The sequence below is a fragment of the Megascapheus bottae genome, chromosome 22 (assembly GCF_031878675.1).
Source record: "Megascapheus bottae isolate mThoBot1 chromosome 22, mThoBot2.hap1, whole genome shotgun sequence".
Lineage (NCBI taxonomy): Eukaryota > Metazoa > Chordata > Mammalia > Rodentia > Geomyidae > Megascapheus > Megascapheus bottae.
Genome location: NC_143530.1, coordinates 12624857 through 12645046, shown reverse-complemented (window position 1 = coordinate 12645046; position 20190 = coordinate 12624857). Strand labels below are relative to the sequence as shown.

Below are 20190 nucleotides of genomic sequence, written 5' to 3'. Positions count from 1 at the left end.
TGTGTGTGCACAAGAGAGAGTGAGACAGAGAGAGACAGAGAAGGGGAGAGAGAGAGCATGAGCACACGGATGATCTCAGATCTTCATACATTCATACATGCTACATACACAAATAGTTTACCATCAAGCTCCATCACAGAATTTACTTTGAAAAGAATCTTGAGCTGGGCACTGGTGGCTCATCCTAGCTACTCAGGAGGCTGATACCTGAGATCTCAGGATCATGCTTCCAAGCCAGCACAGTCTCTGGATATTCATCTCTAATGAACTACCAAAAAACAGGAAGTGGATCTCTGGCTCATAGTGGTAGAGTGCCAGCCCTGCATGAAAGAGCTCAGGGACAGCATGCAGGCCCTGAGTTCAAGTCCCGTGACTCCACCTCCCCCAAAAAAGTATCTTGAAGTCAGGTGCTGATAGCTCATACCTGTTGTAATCTTAGCTAAAGAGCTTAGAGACAGCACTTAGACCTTGCATTCAATCCCTGGGACTGTCACACACACAAACCTACACAAGAGGTTAGACGATTCTATACCTTCTTCTGTCTTCCTCTCATTCCCTTCCACAGTGGGCAAAAGCATCACACCCCTCCGAAGACAACTCACTGGATCACTAACGGGAACCATCTACAGCTGTCTTTTTATATAGTCTACTTTAAAAATGAGCTGAGGAGTCTTGAAATAAAGCTAATTCAAACTTTCCTTGCACTTTCCTGTTGAATTCACTCAAACTCACTGTATATTCCCAGAAAAGACTGTTCAAAAAACATTTCTCATCATCCAGAAGTATTTCCAGTGTGTTGGGTTGGAGGGGGAGGGATGAGCTTGTTCTGACTGCACCTACTTCTCCCAGACCCCTTCTTCCTACCCTGACCAACTGACTGATGTCCCCAGTCAAGAATGGCTCCCTTCCCCCTTTCAAATCCTGAGAGGCCCACTTGAGGCCCATCTCCAGGTCCTCTCTCCCCTCAGTCTTTCTTTAAAGTACTCCCCCCTTCATTTTCCAAAGTGCAGGAAACTGCTTTGTTCACTAACTTGGTACCCCAAGAGTTTCCAGGAAGAAAGCAGGCTCTTAATAAACGATGAATGAAATATTTTCAATCTCCTAACAGCAATTGGGTTGTTATTCCTAGTGTGGAACTCTAGATATGAGATTCATCTTACTCTTCTGCTTAATACTTACTGAAAGAAGAAAAAGGAACTCAGGACACGTGCAATCTAAAAAGCATGGATGTGGGGGGGGCAGTATGGAGAGAAATAGTTATTTGGATTTCAAGGATGTGGTAATCCGGGAGGAGAACACACAACTCTATTTCCCATGTTTATTTTTACCTGGGTCTCTCCGGAGAGCGTTTGGAGTGGCTTACAAAAATGCACACGAGGTTTAAAAAAAAGAAAAAAAGGCAGTGAGGAAAGCAGAGAGAAGGGAAAAACGAGAGAGAAAAGATAGCATCGGCTGGATGAGAAGTAGGCCAAAAAGTTTTCCCAAGGCCACGGGAGAAGGAAGTCCCTCGCGGGTCACCACTGTCACCGGGGGGTGGGGGGTGGGGAGGGAAAGGTATACTGGGGTCCGGGCCCCTGGGCGGGCCGCACCCCACAGCCCCGGCCCGCAGGCCCGGGAAGCCTCGGGAAGCCATGGTCGAAGGCCGAGGCCTGGTGACCTCCACCGGGGACGCCCGCGGCCTATCCGGACCTGCCAGGAGGCCGCTCGGTGGCGGGCCACCAAGATGGAGGGAGAGCGCGCTTCCACCCCGCCCCACCCCCACCGCGCCTCCAGACAAAGGGGCGGCCGCCCCTCCCCGGCCCGCCCCTGCCCGGCGGCCCGGGCACCTCGGGAGCCGCCTTCCACCTGGGCGCGGGGCGGGGCGCAGCGCGGAGGGCGGGACCCGGCCCCGGAGCCCGCGCCCGCCTCCCCCTCTGAACCGGTTCTGGACCCTCCGCGCCTTCCCGCCGCGGCCCGCGCCCCGCCCCCGCCCGCGCGCACGTGCGGCCCCGCGCCGCCCCCACCCCACCGGAAACATTCCTCAGGCGTTCCAGACGCGGGGAGGCCCGGCCGCTCCGGCGCCCCACCCGACCCCGCTCCCGGCCCGGGGCTCGCGGGGAGCGGGAGGGGCGTCACCGGGCCGCCTCGGGGACGGGGCGCCGGGAGGGGCGCGCGGGCCCGGCCCCGGCCTGCAGGACGCGCCGCTCGGCCGCGCCATCTTCCCACTTTGGCTTCCTCCTCCGGGCGTGCAACAAGTCTTTGTTGAGGCCGGGCGGCCTCGGCGTGCGTCACCGCGGCCCCTGCCCTCGAGGCGCTTCCAGGCAATCCGTGGCCCCCCTGTTGGTGCGTGCTTCCTACGTGACTCTAGGGAAGACTCGAAAGGGGCTGCGCGGCTCCGAGCCACCCTCCGGGTCACCGAGTGGCTCCTCCCTGCGGTCTACCTGCGAACCCGCCGGTCGCCGGGGTGGCTGGCGGGCTGCGCCGAGATCGCGATCCGGGCTCGCCCGCGGCCGGGAATGGGCCTGGCCACCTCGGGCTTCCCAGGGGTCCCGTCTGGACCGCTCCACACTCGTGTTCCACTCAGCCACTCGCGGCCGCCACCGCGGAGCGCGCGCGTGCTGACACCTGTCCGCCCGGGGGAGCCGCGAGCCGTCTAGCGCGGCCCAAGGGGGCGGCGAGTAGGCCGCGGCGCCCGCCAACCGGCGCGCGTCTCCACCCCCCGCGCCCGCGTGGACCCCCGCCGGCACCAGCGCCCGCCCACTCCCGCACGCCCTGCGGGAGCCGGGGCCGAGCGCCCGGAAGGCCCCGCGAGGCGCATCCCCCCCCCTCCCACACCACGTCCGCCCCTATCTCGTCCTGGGGAGGAGACGCAAGAGATCCTCCGCGAGCTCCCGGCGGCCCCCGCCCCACCCCGTGGTCGTCTCCGCGCCCCCAAACTGAGGAGTGGGCGGTCCACCGGGCGGCGCGCGGAGCCCGGCTCACACGCTCGGCCGGGAGCGGCGGCGGCGGCGGCGGCGGCCTTTTAAACCCCCGGGCTCATTTGCATGGCCCCGCCCCCGTGACACGCCTGGCGCGGGCGGGCCCGGCCCCCGGCCCCCGGGTCGCTCTTTTTAAGCTCCCCTGAGCCGGGGCTGCGCTCCTCTAATTGGGACTCCGAGCCGGGGCTATTTCTGGCGCTGGCGCCACTCCAAGAAGGCGTGAGTTCGCGGCCGCTCCGGTGGCTCCTTTTATTTTTTCCCCCTCTCTACATTTATCTATCTATAATTTAATTACATTGTGGATGGATTGAGGCCGCGCACGGGCCGTGCCCGGCTTCCTGCCCCTCGCCATCCTCCGGGGGAGGGGAATATTTTTGCCGCCCCCCCCTCCTCCCTCCGCCTGGATGTGACATATAAATGCCCGGCGCGGGCCTGGGCGGCGAGCACGCGGCGGCGGCGGCGGTCTCTGAGCGCCTCTGCCCTCTCTCCCGGTTTCAGATCCGCATTTGCTAACCAGCAGCGGCGGCGGCGGAGCCAGGCCGGTCCCCAGCGCCCAGCACCGTCGCTCCCGGCAGCCCCGAGCGCGCACCGCAGGCCGGCGGCCGAGCTCGCAGTGAGTCGACTCCGGGGCCCGCGGCGGCGGTGGCGGACCTAGGGGGGCGCCCGCGTCCCCGCACGCCGCCCGGGGCTGCAGCGCGCGCCGCCGGCTTTATTCCCAGGCCCGGGCGGCCCGGGCCGCGGGCGGGGAGGGCCGCGCGGCGCGGGGGCGGGCGGCGGGGCCGGGCGGCGCGGGGAGGACGCCCGGTGCACCGCGTCCCCGGCCGGCGGGCGCCCCGCGGGGGGGCGGAGACGGGGAGAGGCGCGCGGTGGGGGAGGGGGCGCGCGGCTGCGGCGAGCGCGAGTTGTGCACCCGGCGGAGCCCGTGCACCTCGCGCGGCGGCCGCTCCCGCCGAGCGCGGCCAGGCCGGGAGGGAAAGCGGGCTGCGGCGCGGCCCGGGGTGTGGGGCGGTGGCGCGGGGGCCCCGGCATTGGGGGGAAGTTCGGGAAGTGAGGGGGAGGGGCGGGAGCCCCGAGGGTCGGCGCTGCCCTCCCGGGCCTCTCCGGGTGTCTCGTGCGCAGGCGGCGAGGCCGGAGCCCGGGCCTGGGCTTGGGGCTTCCCCCCGACCCCACCTCCGGCCCCCGGGGCCAGGCCTGCCTTCCGCCCCCACAAACTGGTTTCTCCGCTTTGCCGGGCTCTGTTGGAACTAGTTCCCGTGACTGCCCGCTTCTGGGGCTCCTCTTTTTCTTCTTCCTGGGCTTTATCTTTCGGGGGGGTGTGGAGGGGAAGGGGCGCTTCCTCCAGCGCGCGCCAGGCTTCCTGCCCCGAGGCGGGCTTGGGTGCCCCCTCTGGCAGGAAGTGGGGCCGGGTGCACCCTCGTGGCGGTGCATGCGGTCGCGGTGCGCCGTTTTCCCGCGCCTCCGGCTCGCCTGCGCCCCTCCCCCCGCCGGGCCCGACCCCCGCCCGGTCACCCGGACCGGGGCGCACGCAGTACGCAGGCAGCGCGCAGATTTGGCGCGTTCGTCGCGTCAACGAGAATCGACTCCATCCTCAACTTGCTGCGTGACCTTGGGCTACTCACGAGGCCTCTCTGGACTGGTTTTTTTTTTTCTTTTAAGTAATGAATTTGCCAAGGTTTTATGGCCTCTGGGGTCATTCGTAATGACTTCTTAAGCACCTTTTGGACCCCTCTGCCAAGGAAACGGTTCAGTCTCAAAAGGACTTACTATGAAACGGGGTTTGGAGCTGGCTTTTTTACATGTGGCTTCTCTGTCAAGTTTCCTGATGTTCCAAAGCAGGTGGAAGAGACAAGTGTTTTCTTGGCCTCCCTAGATAAGGCCTAAAAAACCCTCATGCCGTGGGAGCTACCTAAAGTAGGCGATATAAAGGGACCCCCCCCCCAACAGTAAGAGGTGGGGGAGGCACCAGATGGCACAAGAGCTGAAGACCAGCCAGGATCCCCAGGCAGACTGGGCCTGTCTTCCCCCAGGGAGCCGCCACTGGGGCCTCAGGCAGACCCGGAGAGGTCAGCCCTCATTTAGCTGATTAATTTTGATGTTTAGTTTGAAGCAGACCTGTGGTGTAATATAAGATTCTAATCACTGCCTGTAATTACAGAGCAGACCAAGCCACTAATGACGGAGCAGGATAAATCAACCATCCTACTTAAAGGGGTCTCTTAAGTCTGAAATACTGCAAAATAGAATAATTACCAAAGTCCCTCTGTCTGGAGGGTCTTTTCATAGTTAAGGATGGGGAACTTCAACACAGCACAAGTCCCCCCTTCCCCCAAAAAAATACATGTTTTCATGTTGTGAAGTTAAAATTGGAAATTGCCTCAAAATCTGAAAAGGCGTGAAGTTAACTTCCTACAGTCTCATTCTCATTTTGGTAGAAGTTTCTTTAAGCTTTTTTAAATACTCTATGGTTGGGTCTTGGAAACCGTTTGGAGGGCTTGTTGAGGCAGGTGTGGCCTTGTTAGTCCCATTTTATAGATGGATGGGGTTTTCAGAAGTGGGCTGCTCTTGCCTCCCACTAAACAGGATAGCTAGAGGTGGTCTGTAAAAGTTTGGGACTGGCCGGGAGTTTGGCCTAGTGGTTAAAGTGCTTGCCTAGCATGCATGAAGACCCGGGTTCAATTCCTCGGTACCACATACATAGAAAAAAGCCAGAAGTGGTGCTGAGGCTCAAGTGGTAGAGCTCTAGCCTTGAGAAAGTCCAAGGACAGTGCTCAGGCCCTGAGCTCAAGCCCAGGACTGGCAAAAAAATAAATAAATAAATAAAAGTTTGGGACTGTAGTTGTCCCAGGCTCCTGTCTAAACCTGGGCAGTGACTGGGGGGAAATGTACTGTGCCCGCATATGGGGTGCAAAGTCTCCTGTGACTCCACATGGCCTGGGCTCTTTCCCTCCCATCTCCCGGTTGCAATTGCAGGGCCAGTCTTCCTCAGCTGTCCAAATCCAAGCGTCCACAATAACTTACTATAGGAGAGGGCAGGAGAATGGGGGCTAGGCTTTTGGCTTGCCAATGTTTGGGCCCTTGGCAGACAGCTGGTCCTCGGGCAGCGTTGACAGTGTACTGGCCAGAGGTTGACGTCCAAGGTCTCCCATCCACTCATCATGCCCTCTGAACTGGCCAGTCGTGGTTTCCTCCCAGAAGAATATGGCACCTCACTTTACAGGATGGCGTCCCTAGCAGTGGTGGGACTCTGCAACTTGTCCACATCTACTACAGGAAGAACAGGAAAGGCAGGCCTTCTGAGTAAAAGATAAATTGCTGATTAGGGCCAGTAGCACTATTCTACCTTGGCAATGTCCTTAAAACCTTTTCCTGTCTCCCAGCATCTCAGCATCACTGTTGACCTTCATAGTAAAGGAAGATGAGTGAGTCGAGCTCAAAGTCCAGCCAGCCCTTGGCCTCCAAGCAGGAAAAGGACGGTACTGAGAAGCGAGGCCGGGGCAGGCCACGCAAGCAGCCTCCGGTGAGTCCAGGGACAGCGCTGGCAGGGAGTCAGGTGGGTTTTGAAGCTTTGTCTTGCTTTACCTTTTTGGGGTAGGGAGCTGTTTGTAGCTAATGACTTGTAATGAGTGAATGCATGGAGGAATAGAATCATTGCAGGGGGTAGTATGTCTCCATCCTAAGTGCTTAAAGCCTGCATGAGACTAGTCAGGTCCTCCAGATATCTCTTCCCTACCTGTGGAAATTCTGGGGCTGAACTCACTACACGGGTCCTTTATTACCAGTGCCACACACAAGTCAAAGCCAGAAGTTGATCCATGTTTACACTATCCACATAGGCCACTTGAGGACCAAAGGTGTAATCTTTTTTAATGCTTTAAAAAATGAAAGTAGCCAGGCACTGGTGGCTCATGCCTATAATCCTAGCTCCTCAGGAGGCTGAGATCTGAGGATCGAGATTCAAAGCCAGCCTGGGCACTAAAATCCTGTGAGACTCTCATTTCCAATTAATGATCAGAAAACTAGATGTGGTTCTGTGGCTCAAGTTGTAGAGCACTAGCCCTGAGCTGAAGAGCTTAGGGATAGCACCCAGGCCCAGTGTTCAAGCCCCATGATCAACAACAAAAAGTATAGAGCTGGGAGTGTGGTTTAATGTTAGTGGTAGAGTGCTTGCCTAGCATGCATGAAATCCTGGGCTCCATTTCTCAGTAGAAGAGGCCAGAAGTGGGGCTGTGGCTCAAGTGGTAAAGTACTAGACTTGAGCAAAAGAAGCTCAGGGACAGTACTCAGGCCCTGAGTGCAAGCCCCAGGACTGGGATGGTTCGGGGGGGCGGGGGGGAGGCAATGAAAGTAATCAGCTTTGCAGAGACAGAGGTAAGGAAGATCATGAGTTCCAGGGCCAACATGGACTACACAGCAAGACCCAGTCTCAAAATTTAAAATTTGCCAACGAACCATGGCTGAGAGTGGCTGAAGTGGTAAAGCAACTGCCTAGCAAGCCTAAGGCCCAGTTTCAACTCCAGCACTGCCAAGAAGAAAGTATATATATATTTTTTTGTCCCGATGCAGATGGGATCCAGAGCCTCATGCATGGTATGCAAGTGCTCTGACACTGGCCTATATAATAACCTTTAAGTGTATGGCCTTAGATGTATCAAAATCCTAGGGTTTAATAAAAGTCAAATTTATTTTGTCATGGTGCCAAAAGTTCCCATATCCTAGGAGGCCAGCCTTGAGTTGACACATTGAATACTCCTGAGTATTCTGGCTCTGTAAATGAATAGATATTGAAGACCAAAAAATCTACAGTTACTAACCCAGTGGAGAACGAGGTGTCCCTGTGGGTAGTAGAAGGTTGAGTGGTGGCAAAGCCACTGCTACACAGGGGAACCTTGCTTGCCTTGGGTGGGCCCAATTCCTCACGGAAAAGAGATGAGGAAAGGAATAGACATAGACCCTTGCCCTTCAGAGAAGAGTAGTAGAGCTTTGTCCCCTATAAAGTAAGGCATCCTTGTAGCTGGGCAAGCCACCTCTTCCCCACCTATTGGATGTGGTCGGGAATACAGGGCCACGGTTCTGAACAGTCACTGGATATCCCTGCTAGTAGCACAGCAGCCAGCAGTATGACTGTACTGCCCAGCTTCGACGTCTCATGCAGAACTTGTACTTTGGGGCTTATTGAGATCTTACCAACAGCAATAAGGACCAGCATGTCTGGAGTCTTGGATATCATCCATCTTCCCTGGAGAAAACCCTAAAGGGATGTCTTCCTGGCCATTCGAACAGTGCTCTGTAGTGTTTAGTACAGGGAGGGGTAGATGTAAGTTATGACCAATATTGCACATCTCATGTTGTTCCTTTAACTACATGACTCTGTACATTGACTATTATGAGGAAATCGAGGCTCTAGTATTTGCCCGGTATAATTAGCAGGATGTATGTCAACTCTGCACCCAAGACCCTTTTTCCCTAAATATCTTCTGTCTGGGTACCTTTTTTTTTTTTTAAACCAGTCATGGGGCTTGAATTCAGGACTTGGGCTTTCTGAGGCCACAGCACCACTTCAGCCTTTTCTGTTTGTGGTATCTAGGAATTGAGGCCAGGGCTTCATGCATTCTAGGTGAGCATTCTACCACTAGGCCATGCTCCAGGCCTGGCTCTATGTCTTTATGGCCCTCAAACTGCCAAAACAGAAGAGGTCAGATGATGGAACTGGTGGTAGCCTGGTGACCTACCTCAGCTGGAGTGGTGGGGCAGGTGGTGGCTGCGTCCCTGACTCTTGCCCATTTTGCCTTTTCAGAAGGAGCCCAGTGAAGTGCCAACGCCTAAGAGACCTCGGGGCCGACCAAAGGGGAGCAAAAACAAGGGTGCTGCCAAGACCCGGGTGAGGCTTGGGACGGGTGCTCAGCAGCTCTGGGGATGACAAATGTTTCTGACAAAAACGGGGACTATAAGATCTCAACTTGAGTGGCCCTGCTCCTGCCCAGGACAATTGAGGAAAACAAGTCAGGAGTGTGTGGTTCTGCCAGATCCAGACTAAATGTCACTTTTCCCCCTGGGGACTCGGGAGCCTAAAAGGGGTAGGGTCAACAGAGAAGGCCACATTCCCAGTGGTACCATTCTTTCAGAAAAGTTCTTTATTTTTTTTTTCTAAGACGAGTCATATCCTCTGAGTCACGGGTGGAGGAAGAAGGGGTCGTGTGGGTGGGCGCTGGGTGGGGGACAGGTGTGGCTGGCCAGTCATCAGCAGCTGCCCTTGGGGTGGGCCTGGTCGGGGGAGTCCTGGGCTGCTCGAAGCAGAAGTAAGCGGTCTGCCTGTCCTTCCTGCCCCTCTCCCTTCTAGGCTGCACTAGGCTGCAGGCCTTGGGCAGCACTTAAGACATGTTTGTTTGCCTTCTGACCTTCTAGAAAACCACCACAGCTCCAGGGAGGAAACCAAGGGGCAGACCCAAAAAACTGGTATGTGTTCCTTTCTTGCTTTGGGGGAAGGGGAGATTGATTTGATGCACCCACCACTGAAAAACTGCGCCCTGCCACCTTGAGGACCAGGAACAAAGACTAGGAGACCCAGCATTGAGGGTCCAGAGGGGTTTTGTTTTCCCAGGGCTTGTCTTTCCGTGTAGCCTACACTGGCCACAACCCTAGTACAAGTGCAGGTATGTGCCACCAGTTTGGCTGCCTGGGGCTTTAACAATTCAGTGCACTTCAGAAGTGAGGCTTCTCATGTGCACGTATTCCTGTCCTGGGGGTGGGGTGTCCCTGCTTCATCTCATGTATCCCCCAGTTAGGATGAATGAACCCTTGAGCTGTCCTTATTAGACTTCTCTTGGAAAGAGCAAGAAGTAGCAAAGGATCTCAGCCTTGGTTCAGCAGGAATCGGAAGTTACAAGGCAATCCAACCACTACTTGTGGGGAAATAATACCATCCCATTCTTGGGTCTCCAGATTGCTTCTTGGGTACTTCCAGAAGTGAATACCTTTCCTATCCATATAACCTGTTTCTCAGCTCCCGAAGACATTCACGCCTTGAGCTGGGCTACCACTAGGGCTGGGGTGGGGGGAGGTATTTCTGGCCAAGACCCAGCAGTGAGTAACAGGAAACAAGTTGTTTTGGAGTTTGTGCCTGGCACGAGGCTGTGGGGCTCTGTGGTGTCCTGACATTCCCGCCCAGTGAGTGAGCCCTGCTGCAGTGCACACTTCCCTTCCTCCCTGCTCTGGGCTGGGGTCAGCCCTGGGCCACCCAAGGACAAGCCAGGATCGGGGCCCCCATGCCCATTCAGGGCTTGGCATCTTCTGTTGCTTCTTCCCATTCCCTCCCCTAGAGACCCAAGCTCCTTCCTCCGTGCCTTGGGATTTTGTCCTGCCTGAGCCCCCTGGGGGCTGAGGGGCCTGGCTCTGCTTGCTGTGCCAAAGCAGCAGAGAGAAAGAGTGTGTGTGTGTGTGTGTGTGTGTGTGTGTTTCCTCCCCCCCCTTTAAATCCTTCATTTTTATGAATGAAAGCTTCGTGGAGGTTGCTGAGTCACCCACACACTCAGGCCTGACTCATCCCCCCTTCTGGAGAGCTGGCGGGGGTGAGGAGGTAGCCTTGGGCACAAGGAGGTCAGTACCAGAGCTGCACTGTCCTTCCCGCAGGAGAAGGAGGAAGAAGAGGGCATCTCGCAGGAGTCCTCGGAGGAGGAGCAGTGACCTCGCAGTGCCGGCTGCTCCCTGGCCAGGAGCAGTTTCCTCTGGGGCTGGACAGCTTTGTTCAGCTCCCACAGTCTCCCCTGCCCCTCTCCCCAACCGCCTCCTGTCCTTGCGCCCTCCCCTCCCCACCGCACACTACAGCACACCAGCGCTGCAGGGCTCCTGTGGGGAGCAACTCCCCGCCTCCCAGCGCCCCTCCTACCCATGCACACCTGCCTCTCCCAGACAAGGCTAACTTCCCACTTAGCCGCAGCCTGCACCTGCTGCGCCCCCACTCCCTTGTGGAGAGATTGCTCTCTCAGCTCTTGGTCTGGGACTTCCTCTGCTCCTCCATTGTTGCCTCTGGTTTCCCTTGAAAGGGGCCTGGGAGGGCTCCCCTGGCCTTAAGGGGGCCCATGCCCCATCCATTCTGACATGCCCACTCTGGCTGTACTGGCATCAACGGGGGGTGCTCAGCCCCCAGCCAAACTGTCCCCAGGGGGCTCACATTTGTCCCTCTCACCTTACCTGTTCCCCTGCACCGGGCTGGACAAGCCCCTGTGGGGAACAGGTAAGAGGGCAATAGGTGGGGCCCCACCCTCCTGGTCTCACCAAGGGATCTAGCATTCCCACTTCTGCTCTAGGCTGTTCCCCTCATTCGGGGGGCACTAATAAGGAGTTCGCCCTGCCTACCCCCTCCCTTGCCTACCCATCCCCCAAGGTTCTGGTTCCATCTTTTCCTCTGTTCACAAACTACCTCTGGACAGTTGTGTTGATTTTTTTTTTTTGTTTTGTTTTTTGTTCAATGTTTCATTCTTAAGACATCCATCATTGCTGCTGCTACCAGCGCTGCCAAACGTTCAGTTCATCATAGCCTCCCGCTCACCCCGCATTCCCTCCCCCAAGACATTTCATGGGGAAGGGGTCTGGGGCACAAGGCTGGGTTGAGAACCACCCCAGTCCCAGGGAAGGTGGGGTCCTGCCCCTAGGATGCTGCAGCTGAGTGTGTGGGGGGTCTGTGTTGATTGTGTGAAGGGTGTAGGGCCACTGTCTCCCCTTGTCCGGTTGGGGGAGGGGAGGCCATTATTTGTCCCAGCCTGGGGCTCCCCCTCCAGTTTCCTATTTGCAGTTACTTGAATAAAAATATCCTTTTCTGGAATGGAGTTTGTGGTTTGTGTTCCAGAGTTGGAAGGTGGTATGCAAAGGAGATCATCAGGCCTGTGGCCTTGTCCTCACCCCACAGGCTGGGGACTAGGATAGCAATGCACATGGCAGCAGGGAGGTCCTTTAAGGCCTTGAAATAAAATCACTCACACTCCTAGCCACAAAACATTTTATTTACAGTATATGTGTATGCTGAGTGCTATACATCTGAGCTGGTCACCATGGAAATGGTTCCAAAACCCTCCTGGGGATTTATGCCAAAGCCAAGTCCAAGCTGGCTGGAGAAAGCAAAGCTGTCTCCCTCCCTGGAGCCTGACCCCACCCCAAGGGAAGAGCTGCCTGCGGGGGGTGGGGGGTGTAAGCTTGGTCCACAGGTTAAGAGGGGAAAGAATCAAAGGCTCGGTGCTTGTGGCAACTGCAAGACCCACCCTAAGGGTCAGTGCAAAGGGGTTAAGTCTTGACATCCAGCAAGGGCATCCGTTTGTGCTGGTAGCCACTCTGCCAGCCATGTACCACCTGTGGGGGAAAGCCATGCCTTAGGGCTGTGCTTAGCTTCCTGGGAGTCTTCAGGGAGCTAAGGCTCTTTTCAGGCTATGGCTTGGGGAAAGAAAGAGCCAGTGATCCCACCTCACTGTCCCCTTAGAGTGCTCACCTTGGGGTCTCCCACATCTGAGAGAAGCTCCTGCTCTGCCTCGTGCAGCTCCTCAGCGGGGTCATAGCTGTACATGGGGAGGAGATGATGGCGGAGGCGGTCCACCCTGGGAATAGGAGGAACTGAGCACAGGCTCTGCTGGACACCACTGTCTCGTGCTCTTCCTAATACACATGAGGCTATGACAGGGGTCTTCTCCAGGAGGAAGCTTAAGAGCAGAACCAAGGAAAACTTAAGTTCCCAGGCCTGGATCTGGATAGCTGAGGTGCACCTAACAGTGGGTGCAAGGAAGAAAATTGGAAGTGGGTGTGGTGCAGGGCAGGGACACTCACCGCTTTTTCTTCTGGATATACATTACCTGTAACAGAGACAGCACTGTGGAGGCTGTGGTCCCAGGTTGGACCACTGTTAGGGTTGTGCCAACCTCCACCCCCTCCTCTCTGTCAACAGCTGCGATGCTATGTGCCCTAGTCCAGGCCCACCCAGCCCGTGCCCTGGCAAGGGTATAGGTGTCTGTGTGTGTATGCTGGAGGCTCCTTACCACAGCCACCACCACTCCGACCAAGGTGATGAGGAAGAAGGGCCCCAACACATAACCCACCATGGAGTCACTGTTGGCCTGGGGGGCATTGGGCATAGTCGTGTTACTCATGACATCGGCAGGTGAAGCGCTGGGTGGTCAGCATGGGCAGCGGTGCCTGGGAGGGCGCCTCCCTCCAGCGGGCTCCCTGGGAGAGGAAGGGAGGTGTATCAATCGTGCCTACAGAGATAGCAGATTCTGGTCCCTCCCCTGGAGCTGGAGATATGTGAAAACTCAGGTGAGCCAATACATCCAGGTAGGTGTCACTGCTAGCAGAGTGATTCCTCCCCCTGCTGCTCTTAGCTGGGGGAAAGGGAACCAGGGAAGGCCCAGCTCCAGAGCCTGCTTCCTGCCCAGCTCCTATGCCTACATCTGGGTGGGGCCCAGCTTAGATACTGGTTCAACATTTGCAAGTCTCCACTGCTGGGGAAAGGTTAGGTGCAGGTTCTCGGCTCCTGCCTCGGACCTCCAGACCACTGGGGATGTCGGCACCTATCCAATGAGGCAAAACAGAAAGAGTAAATAAATCAACAGGAGGGTCCTGCACCGGCGCCAGCCCTGATTAGTCCCAAGCCTACATTTGTCACCCTCGATACAGCTACCCCCGCCACCGGTCTAGGTAGAGCTGGCCCCTGTCTCCCAGATGATGTCACCTCCCTCTGGTCCCCAGCCGGGGCTCCGCCCAAGCCCCTCCCTCTTGTCCCGGGCTGACCGGGGAGGTGGGGGGACCTGCCCTGTCAGGAGATCCTCCTGGGGAGGACCGCGGCACGAGGCCCGCCCAAGTTCGTGCCCCGGCTTTGCTCGGGTCTCTGTCCGGAGGATAATAGAACAAGCAACCGGTCCCGAGTCCGCGGGGCACCAGGCTTGCCCTACTCCATCCCAAGCTCACCGTCCCGGGCCGAGGAAAGCCAGGGTGGCGCGGGCATCGGGCCGCGCCTGGGCGGAGAGAGGCAGCTCCCGCGAAGGCAGGAGGCTCTGGGGAGGTCGGCAGAGCGCCGCGCGGCCGCCCTCCCTGCACCCCGAAACCCCGCGCCCGCAGCCAGTTCTCCCGGACCGTGCCTTACCTCCCGCTGCGGCAGGCCGGACCGGAACGCCCGGAGTTGGCTGCCTGGCCCGGAAGAACAGGCGTGCGCGTGATCAAAGGACCCGGGAGGCGGGCGGGGCCACGGCCAGGCCGCGACCAATCCCGTGGCGAATGGAGTCTTCCGGAGCCTCCAATCCGGAGCAGGGTGGGCGGTGCAAAGGCGGGATGGCCGGCGTGCAGGGTCCAGCCGCGGCGGCAGGGGGCGGTCGAGGGCCGCGCGGTGGTGGGGGCGGGCACAGTCCAGGCCACGGCGCGAACGCGGGGTGCTTGGAAGTCAGGCCCGGCTGCGGGCTTCTCCCTTCTGGTTGAAGCTCCAGGACCTAACGTGCTTGTTTTCTTGTTTTTAAATGATCTTTAAGTGTACAAAGAAGTTCCAGCTCAACATGACCGTTCGGAAGATGCATCTCGATCAATATCCCGTCTTCCATCAGTCTCCCTCGTGTCTCCCAGCCTCCCCCATCTACAGAATACATACGTAACATATATTGTATGATATAATTAATAGATTATGTAATTAATGTATTGCATTATGTATTATATGTAATAACATAAATGACGTCATTACATAATATTCAATAATAACCCGCGTTTACAGGTCCACACATACCTTAAATTAATGTCCATATACATATAATTATGTATGGAACCTTATAATTTTATACAAGATCTCTTCAAAATCACAAATGGTTGGGAAAAAACTGGAGAGAGATAGAAACCATCAACGACAATCAAGAGAACAACTGGGCAGATCACAGTGGCTCACCTCTGTAATCCTAACTACTCAGGAAACAGATCTGAGGACCACAGTTCAAAGCCAGCCCGGGGAGGAAAGTCCATGAGACGCTTATCTCCAGTAAGCGACTGAAAAGCCAGAGTGGGGCTATGGCTCAAATGTTAGAGCCTTAGCCTTGAGAGAAGAAGAGGAAGAAGGAGGAGGAGGAGGCAGTGGCCCTGGCAGTGGCCACCAGGTGCAGTGGCTCATGGGCTGAGATCTGAGGATCTATTCCAAAGCCAGCAGGTAGAAAATGGGAAGTGGGGCTGTGGCTCCAGGGGTAGGGCAGTAGCCTGGAGCTGAGGAGCTCAGGGACAACGCCCAGGACCAGGGTCCAAGTCCCATGACCAACAAAAAAAAAAAGAAGAAGAGGAGGAGGAGGCACTGGAGAAGGAGGAGGAGGAGGAGGAAGAAGTAAGGAGAACAGCTCTCAAACAGGCTATAGAGGGTAAAAAGGACGAAGTCACAAGGAAATGTTAAAGATTAGTAACAGAAACGTCCTTGGGAAATCCTCAGATATTTAGAAAAGGGATTAAATAGCTGGATCAAAGAATATTAGCACATATTTTGAACTGAATAGAAAATTAAAAAAAAATCAGAATCTGTAGGAGGCCTAAAAACTAGAATGTCTCTATTTATTTGTTTGCTTATTTGTTTTGCTAGTCCTGGGCTTGGCCTCAGAGCCTTGGCACTATCCTTGAGTTCACTCAAGGCTGGCACTCTACCGCATAAGCCACAGCACCACTTCTGGCTTTTTCTGTGGATGTGGTACCAAGGAATTAAACCCAGAGCTTCATGCATGCTAGGTAAGCACTGTACCACTAGGCCATAGTCCCCAGTGAAGGAGGAAAGAAACAATTATCAGTAAAGAGATGAATTACAATTGAAAATAGAAAGGAGGGAATCATGAAACCAAACTTGCTTCTTGAGATGATCACAAAATTGATCCAGAAAAAAACAAAACAAAACCAAAACCACCAGAAGACAAGTTGCTAATAGCAGGAATGTTAGAGGTAACATTATATTTCAAGTTCTGCAGACAAGAATTGTGGGACAGTGTTAGGAATAACGTCATTGTGAGGCTTGAACTCGGCCTGGGAGCTGTCCCTGTGCCTCTGTGCTCAAGAAAGAGCTCTACCACAGGACCCAGGGCGCCACTTCCAGTGTTTTGTTTTTGGTCATGGAGCTTGAACTCTGGGCCTGGGAGCTGTCCAACTCAAGGCTACTACCCTACCCTTAAGCCACAGCCCCACTTCCCCTTTTCTAGAGATGAACTGGAGATAAGAATCTCACAGCTTTGTAGTAGCCAGGCTTGGCTTTGAACCTGGATCCTTAAATCTCAGCCTCCAGAGTTGCTAGGATTATAGGTGTGAACCACCATGCTCGGCCACTTCCAGTTTTTGAACTGGTTAATTGGAGACAAGAGTCTCATGGGGACTTTTCTGCCTGGGTTGGCTTTGAACATGATACTCAGATCTCAGCCTCTTGAATAGCTAGGATTACAGGAGTGAGCCACTGGCACCTGGCAGGAATAACTTTTTGCAATGTAGGCAAAATGGAGAATAGATGGCAAGACACACATTACTGAACTGTACTTAATAAGATGTAGATGAATTTATATTAGATTGAACTGACACCATCCTAGCTTTCATAGCATATAGGAATTAACTACTCCTATTCTGTTGGGGTTTTTTTGGCCAGTCCTGGGGCTTGAACTGAAAGCCTGAACACTGTCCTTGAACACTTTTTGTTCAAAGCCAGCACTCTGCCACCTGAGCCACAGCACCACTTCCAGCTTTGTCTGTGTATGTGGTTCTGGGGCATTAAACCCAGGGCTCCATGCCTGTTAGGCGAGCACATTTCTACTAGGTCACACTCCAAGCCCTGCTCCTATTTAGTTCTATCCCCTCTCTTTGGGTTGCTATTTTATAAGTTTATATATTTATACATGGCATACATATGATACATTTACAATTAGGTTGCTATTTTATACTTTATACATTTATACATTGCATACATAACATATTTGTAATTACTGCTTCATGCATTTGTCTTTGAAATCATATAAAAGAGAAAAAAGTATACTGTAAACCAAAAATGCAATAATATGCTTTGTATTTACTTGCGTAGTTACCTTTGCCACTAATTTAGTTTGTCTGACAGCACTGAGGCTTGAACCCAGAGACAGAATGTCTGCCTTAGCTTTTCACTCAAGGATAGTGCTTAAAGCCATCTCAGGACAGAAAGTACACAAAACACTCATCTCCAATAAACTACTCAGAGAAAGCCAGAAGTAGCACTGTGGCTTAGTGGTTGAGCCCTAGACTTGAGCCAAAGAAGCTCAGGGACAATGCCCAGGCTCAGAGTTCAAGCTCCAGGCACAGAAAAAGAAAAAGAGAAATTTGTCAGTTTCATTAGTGTAGTTGGTCTTTCTTTCCTTCTTTCGTTCTTTTCTTCCTTTCTTTTTCTTTCTTTTTTTGCCAGTCCTGGGGCTTGAACTCAGGGCCTAAGCACTGTCCTTGGGCTTTCCTCAAGGCCAGCGCTCTATCACTTGAGCCACAGCACCACTTCTGGCTTTTTTCAGTGTATGTGGTACTGAGGAATTGAACCCAGAGCATCGTGCATATTAGGCAAGCACTCTACCACTAGGCCAAACTCCTGGCCCTGTAGTTGGTTTTTCTAAGTCTCTGTTTCCTTGCCTATGAGCTGGAAGACCTGTCATCAAGGCTTGGAGCCCTGTGAGCCTCAAGAGGAAGTGGTTATTTTCCCTGTGTGCAGCCTGATGCAGTCACTGCTGTTTTTAAAGCCTTGGCTGCTTTCTGAGTTATGAGAGGAAAGTTCAGAAGGCTCCTGCCAAGCCACCTGACCCCGGCTCAAGTTTCCCGTGGCTCACTGTAGCCATCAGGTTCCAGACTGGGCCCCTCACTATCATCAAGCTCTGTGCTCAGCCCTCCCACAAGCGTACCTCCAGCTGAGCACCGCCCCCCCCCCCTTGTCCCTTCTGAGCCATCTGGTCATGTTTCCTCCCTTGGGGCAGTTACTCGGCCCTTGGTCTTTTTTTCCATGGCATTTATCACTAGTATTGTTACTGCTTTTGTCTGTAGTAACTTTATTCATATTATGTAGTGTGTGTGTGTGTGTGTGTGTGTGTGTGTGTGTGTGCTGATACCTGTGTTTAAATTCAGGGCTTTACAGTTTTGTTTTTTTTTGCCAATCTTGAGACTTGAACTCAGGGCCTGAGCATTGTCCTTGGGCTTTCTCAAGGCTAGAGCTCTACCACTTGAGCCACACTTCTGGCTTTGCTATATATGTGGTATGGAGGAATTGAACCCACGTCTTTGAGCATGCTAGGCAAGCATTCTACCACTAGGCCAAACTCCTAGCCCAGGGCTTTGCACTCTTGCTCAGTTTTTTTTTTTTTTTTTTGCCAGTCCTGGGGCTTGAACTTAGGGCCTTGAGCTTTCTTAAGGCAGAGCTCTTGAGCCACAATATCACTTCCAGCTTTTTCTGTGTAAGTGGTACCAAGAAACCAAATCCCAGCTTTTGTGTATGCTAAGCAAACACTCTCCCACTAGGCCACACTCCCAACCCCAGCTCTGGCTTTATTGCTACTGATTGGAGATAAAAGTCTTTTGGAAGCCGGGTGCTAGAGGCTCATGCCTATGATCCTAGTTACTCGGGAGGCTGAGATGTGATGATCAGGATTTAAAGCCAGCTCAGTCAGAAGTCTGTGGGGCTCTTATCTCCAATTAACCACCATTAAATTGCACGTGGAAGTTTGGCACAGTGGCTCACACCTGTAATCCTAGATACTCAGGAGGCTGAGATCTGAAGGTCAAGGTTCAAAGCCAGCCTGGCACAAAAGGACCTGAGACGCATCTAGAACAGGAATTGGGGCCAGGAGTTTGACCTAGTGGTAGAGTGCTTGCTCTAGCATGCACAAAGACCCAGGTTCAGTTCCTTGGTACAACATACAAAAAAAAGGCTAGAAGTGGTGCTGTGGCTCAAGTGATAGAGCTCTAGCCTTGGGAAATCCCAAGGACAGTGCTCAGGCCCTGAGCTCAAATCCAGGAATGGCAAAAAAGAAAAAAACAAAGAAACGGAAATTGGGGCTTGACTCAAGGGTAGGGCAGTAGCCTTGAGCTGAATTCGCCCAGGCTGTGTTCAAGCCCCATGACCTACAAAACAAAACAAAACAAATGGAAGTAGAACTGTGGCTCAAAGTCGTAGGGTACCAGCCTTCAAACGAAGGCTTGGGACACTGCCCAGGCCCAAGTTCAGGCCCCTTAATAGACAAGGAAAGAAAATCTCTTGAATTTGTTTGTCTGGACTGATTTTGAATCAAGATCCTCAGATCCCAGCTTCTTGAGTATTTAGGAATACAAGTGTGAGTAATTGGTGCCTGTGTGTCTGGTACAGTTTTTAACATTGCCCAAATAGGGCAAGTCACTTTGAAGCCAAGCACCTTCTCTGACTTGATATTCACAGTAACTGAGGACATTTACCTAAGACCACAGAGCCTGTCAACGGCTCCACCTTCATGCCACTGACTTAGTGTCAGCCTTTCGGTGACTGACAGTCCATTCTCCCTTCCTCTTCTAGCTGATTTCTTGTGAATTACTCTCTCTCCATTGAATGCCAACTGCTACCTCAGCCAGTGCGTCTGTGAGAGTCCTATGCCTTGAGTTCAGCATACTGCTGGTATTCAGGATGCAGCCTATTGGCTGCACTCTCTTAGATGCTAGCTGGGTACCAGATCTGAAACTGGGCCGCCATCAAGCATGCCTTCAGGCTCCCTAGGGATCAGGATGAAGGGGACTGCCATGGGGAGTGGCCAGGAGAGTCATGATCACAGACCACCAGACATCATGGTACCCTTTCCACACTGGCCAAGACCTATCCTGCTGTCTTTTGGGTTGGTTTTCACTCACCAACTATGCTCAAATTCTCCGGCATCCTCTTTAGATTTTATGTTTAGCCCCAAGTTCTGAAGGCTATGGGAAGACTAGTCTACAGACAAAAGGATGCCACACCTTGCATTTACTCTGAGAACAAAACTAAGAACTAAGACAAGTAATAAACATGCTGTTAGTAAGCGCTACCCCTCAACTGCTGGGCCACAGAGCTATGACATGGCTGGTGGAGATTTCAGACATGCCGGTGGATGCTGCCTGCCCCACACGGGTTTACTGTCACCGGTGTCAGCATCAGTGAGCTCAGTCTCATTTTGCACAGGACTGAGAAAGAACCCTTTGACCTGAGTGGGGGGGGAGAAGCCCTGTGTGATGGTATAGCCTAAGATTTAGCATGTGGAAGATGAGG

General features: G+C 54.1%; 2 protein-coding genes across 9 annotated transcripts; one reads left to right on the top strand and one right to left on the bottom strand.

Moving 5' to 3' along the window:
- The first annotated feature begins 3072 nt into the window (after positions 1–3072).
- Hmga1 (high mobility group AT-hook 1) lies at positions 3073–10723 on the top strand. Of its 2 annotated transcripts, none has more exons than XM_090355864.1 (6): positions 3073–3176; positions 3456–3570; positions 6335–6474; positions 8752–8835; positions 9360–9410; positions 10584–10723. In XM_090355864.1, the coding sequence occupies exons 3-6, from the start codon at positions 6373–6375 to the stop codon at positions 10635–10637; spliced, it is 291 nt and encodes a 96-aa protein (XP_090211990.1). In that variant the 5' UTR covers positions 3073–3176; positions 3456–3570; positions 6335–6372; the 3' UTR covers positions 10638–10723. The 2 variants fall into 2 exon arrangements, with proteins under 2 accessions (XP_090211990.1, XP_090211989.1); XM_090355863.1 differs by having other exon boundaries at positions 6335–6507.
- Positions 10724–11932: 1209 nt separating this feature from the next.
- Positions 11933–14162, bottom strand: Smim29 (small integral membrane protein 29). Of its 7 annotated transcripts, none has more exons than XM_090355856.1 (6): positions 14077–14162; positions 13383–13504; positions 12974–13160; positions 12765–12790; positions 12433–12640; positions 11933–12296 (listed from the first exon to the last, which is right to left on the bottom strand). In XM_090355856.1, the coding sequence occupies exons 3-6, from the start codon at positions 13082–13084 to the stop codon at positions 12231–12233; spliced, it is 411 nt and encodes a 136-aa protein (XP_090211982.1). In that variant the 5' UTR covers positions 13085–13160; positions 13383–13504; positions 14077–14162; the 3' UTR covers positions 11933–12230. The 7 variants fall into 7 exon arrangements, with proteins under 7 accessions (XP_090211982.1, XP_090211984.1, XP_090211987.1 ...); XM_090355858.1 differs by having other exon boundaries at positions 13479–13504; positions 14077–14140; XM_090355861.1 differs by having other exon boundaries at positions 12433–12538; positions 12974–13504.
- Positions 14163–20190: the final 6028 nt, after the last annotated feature.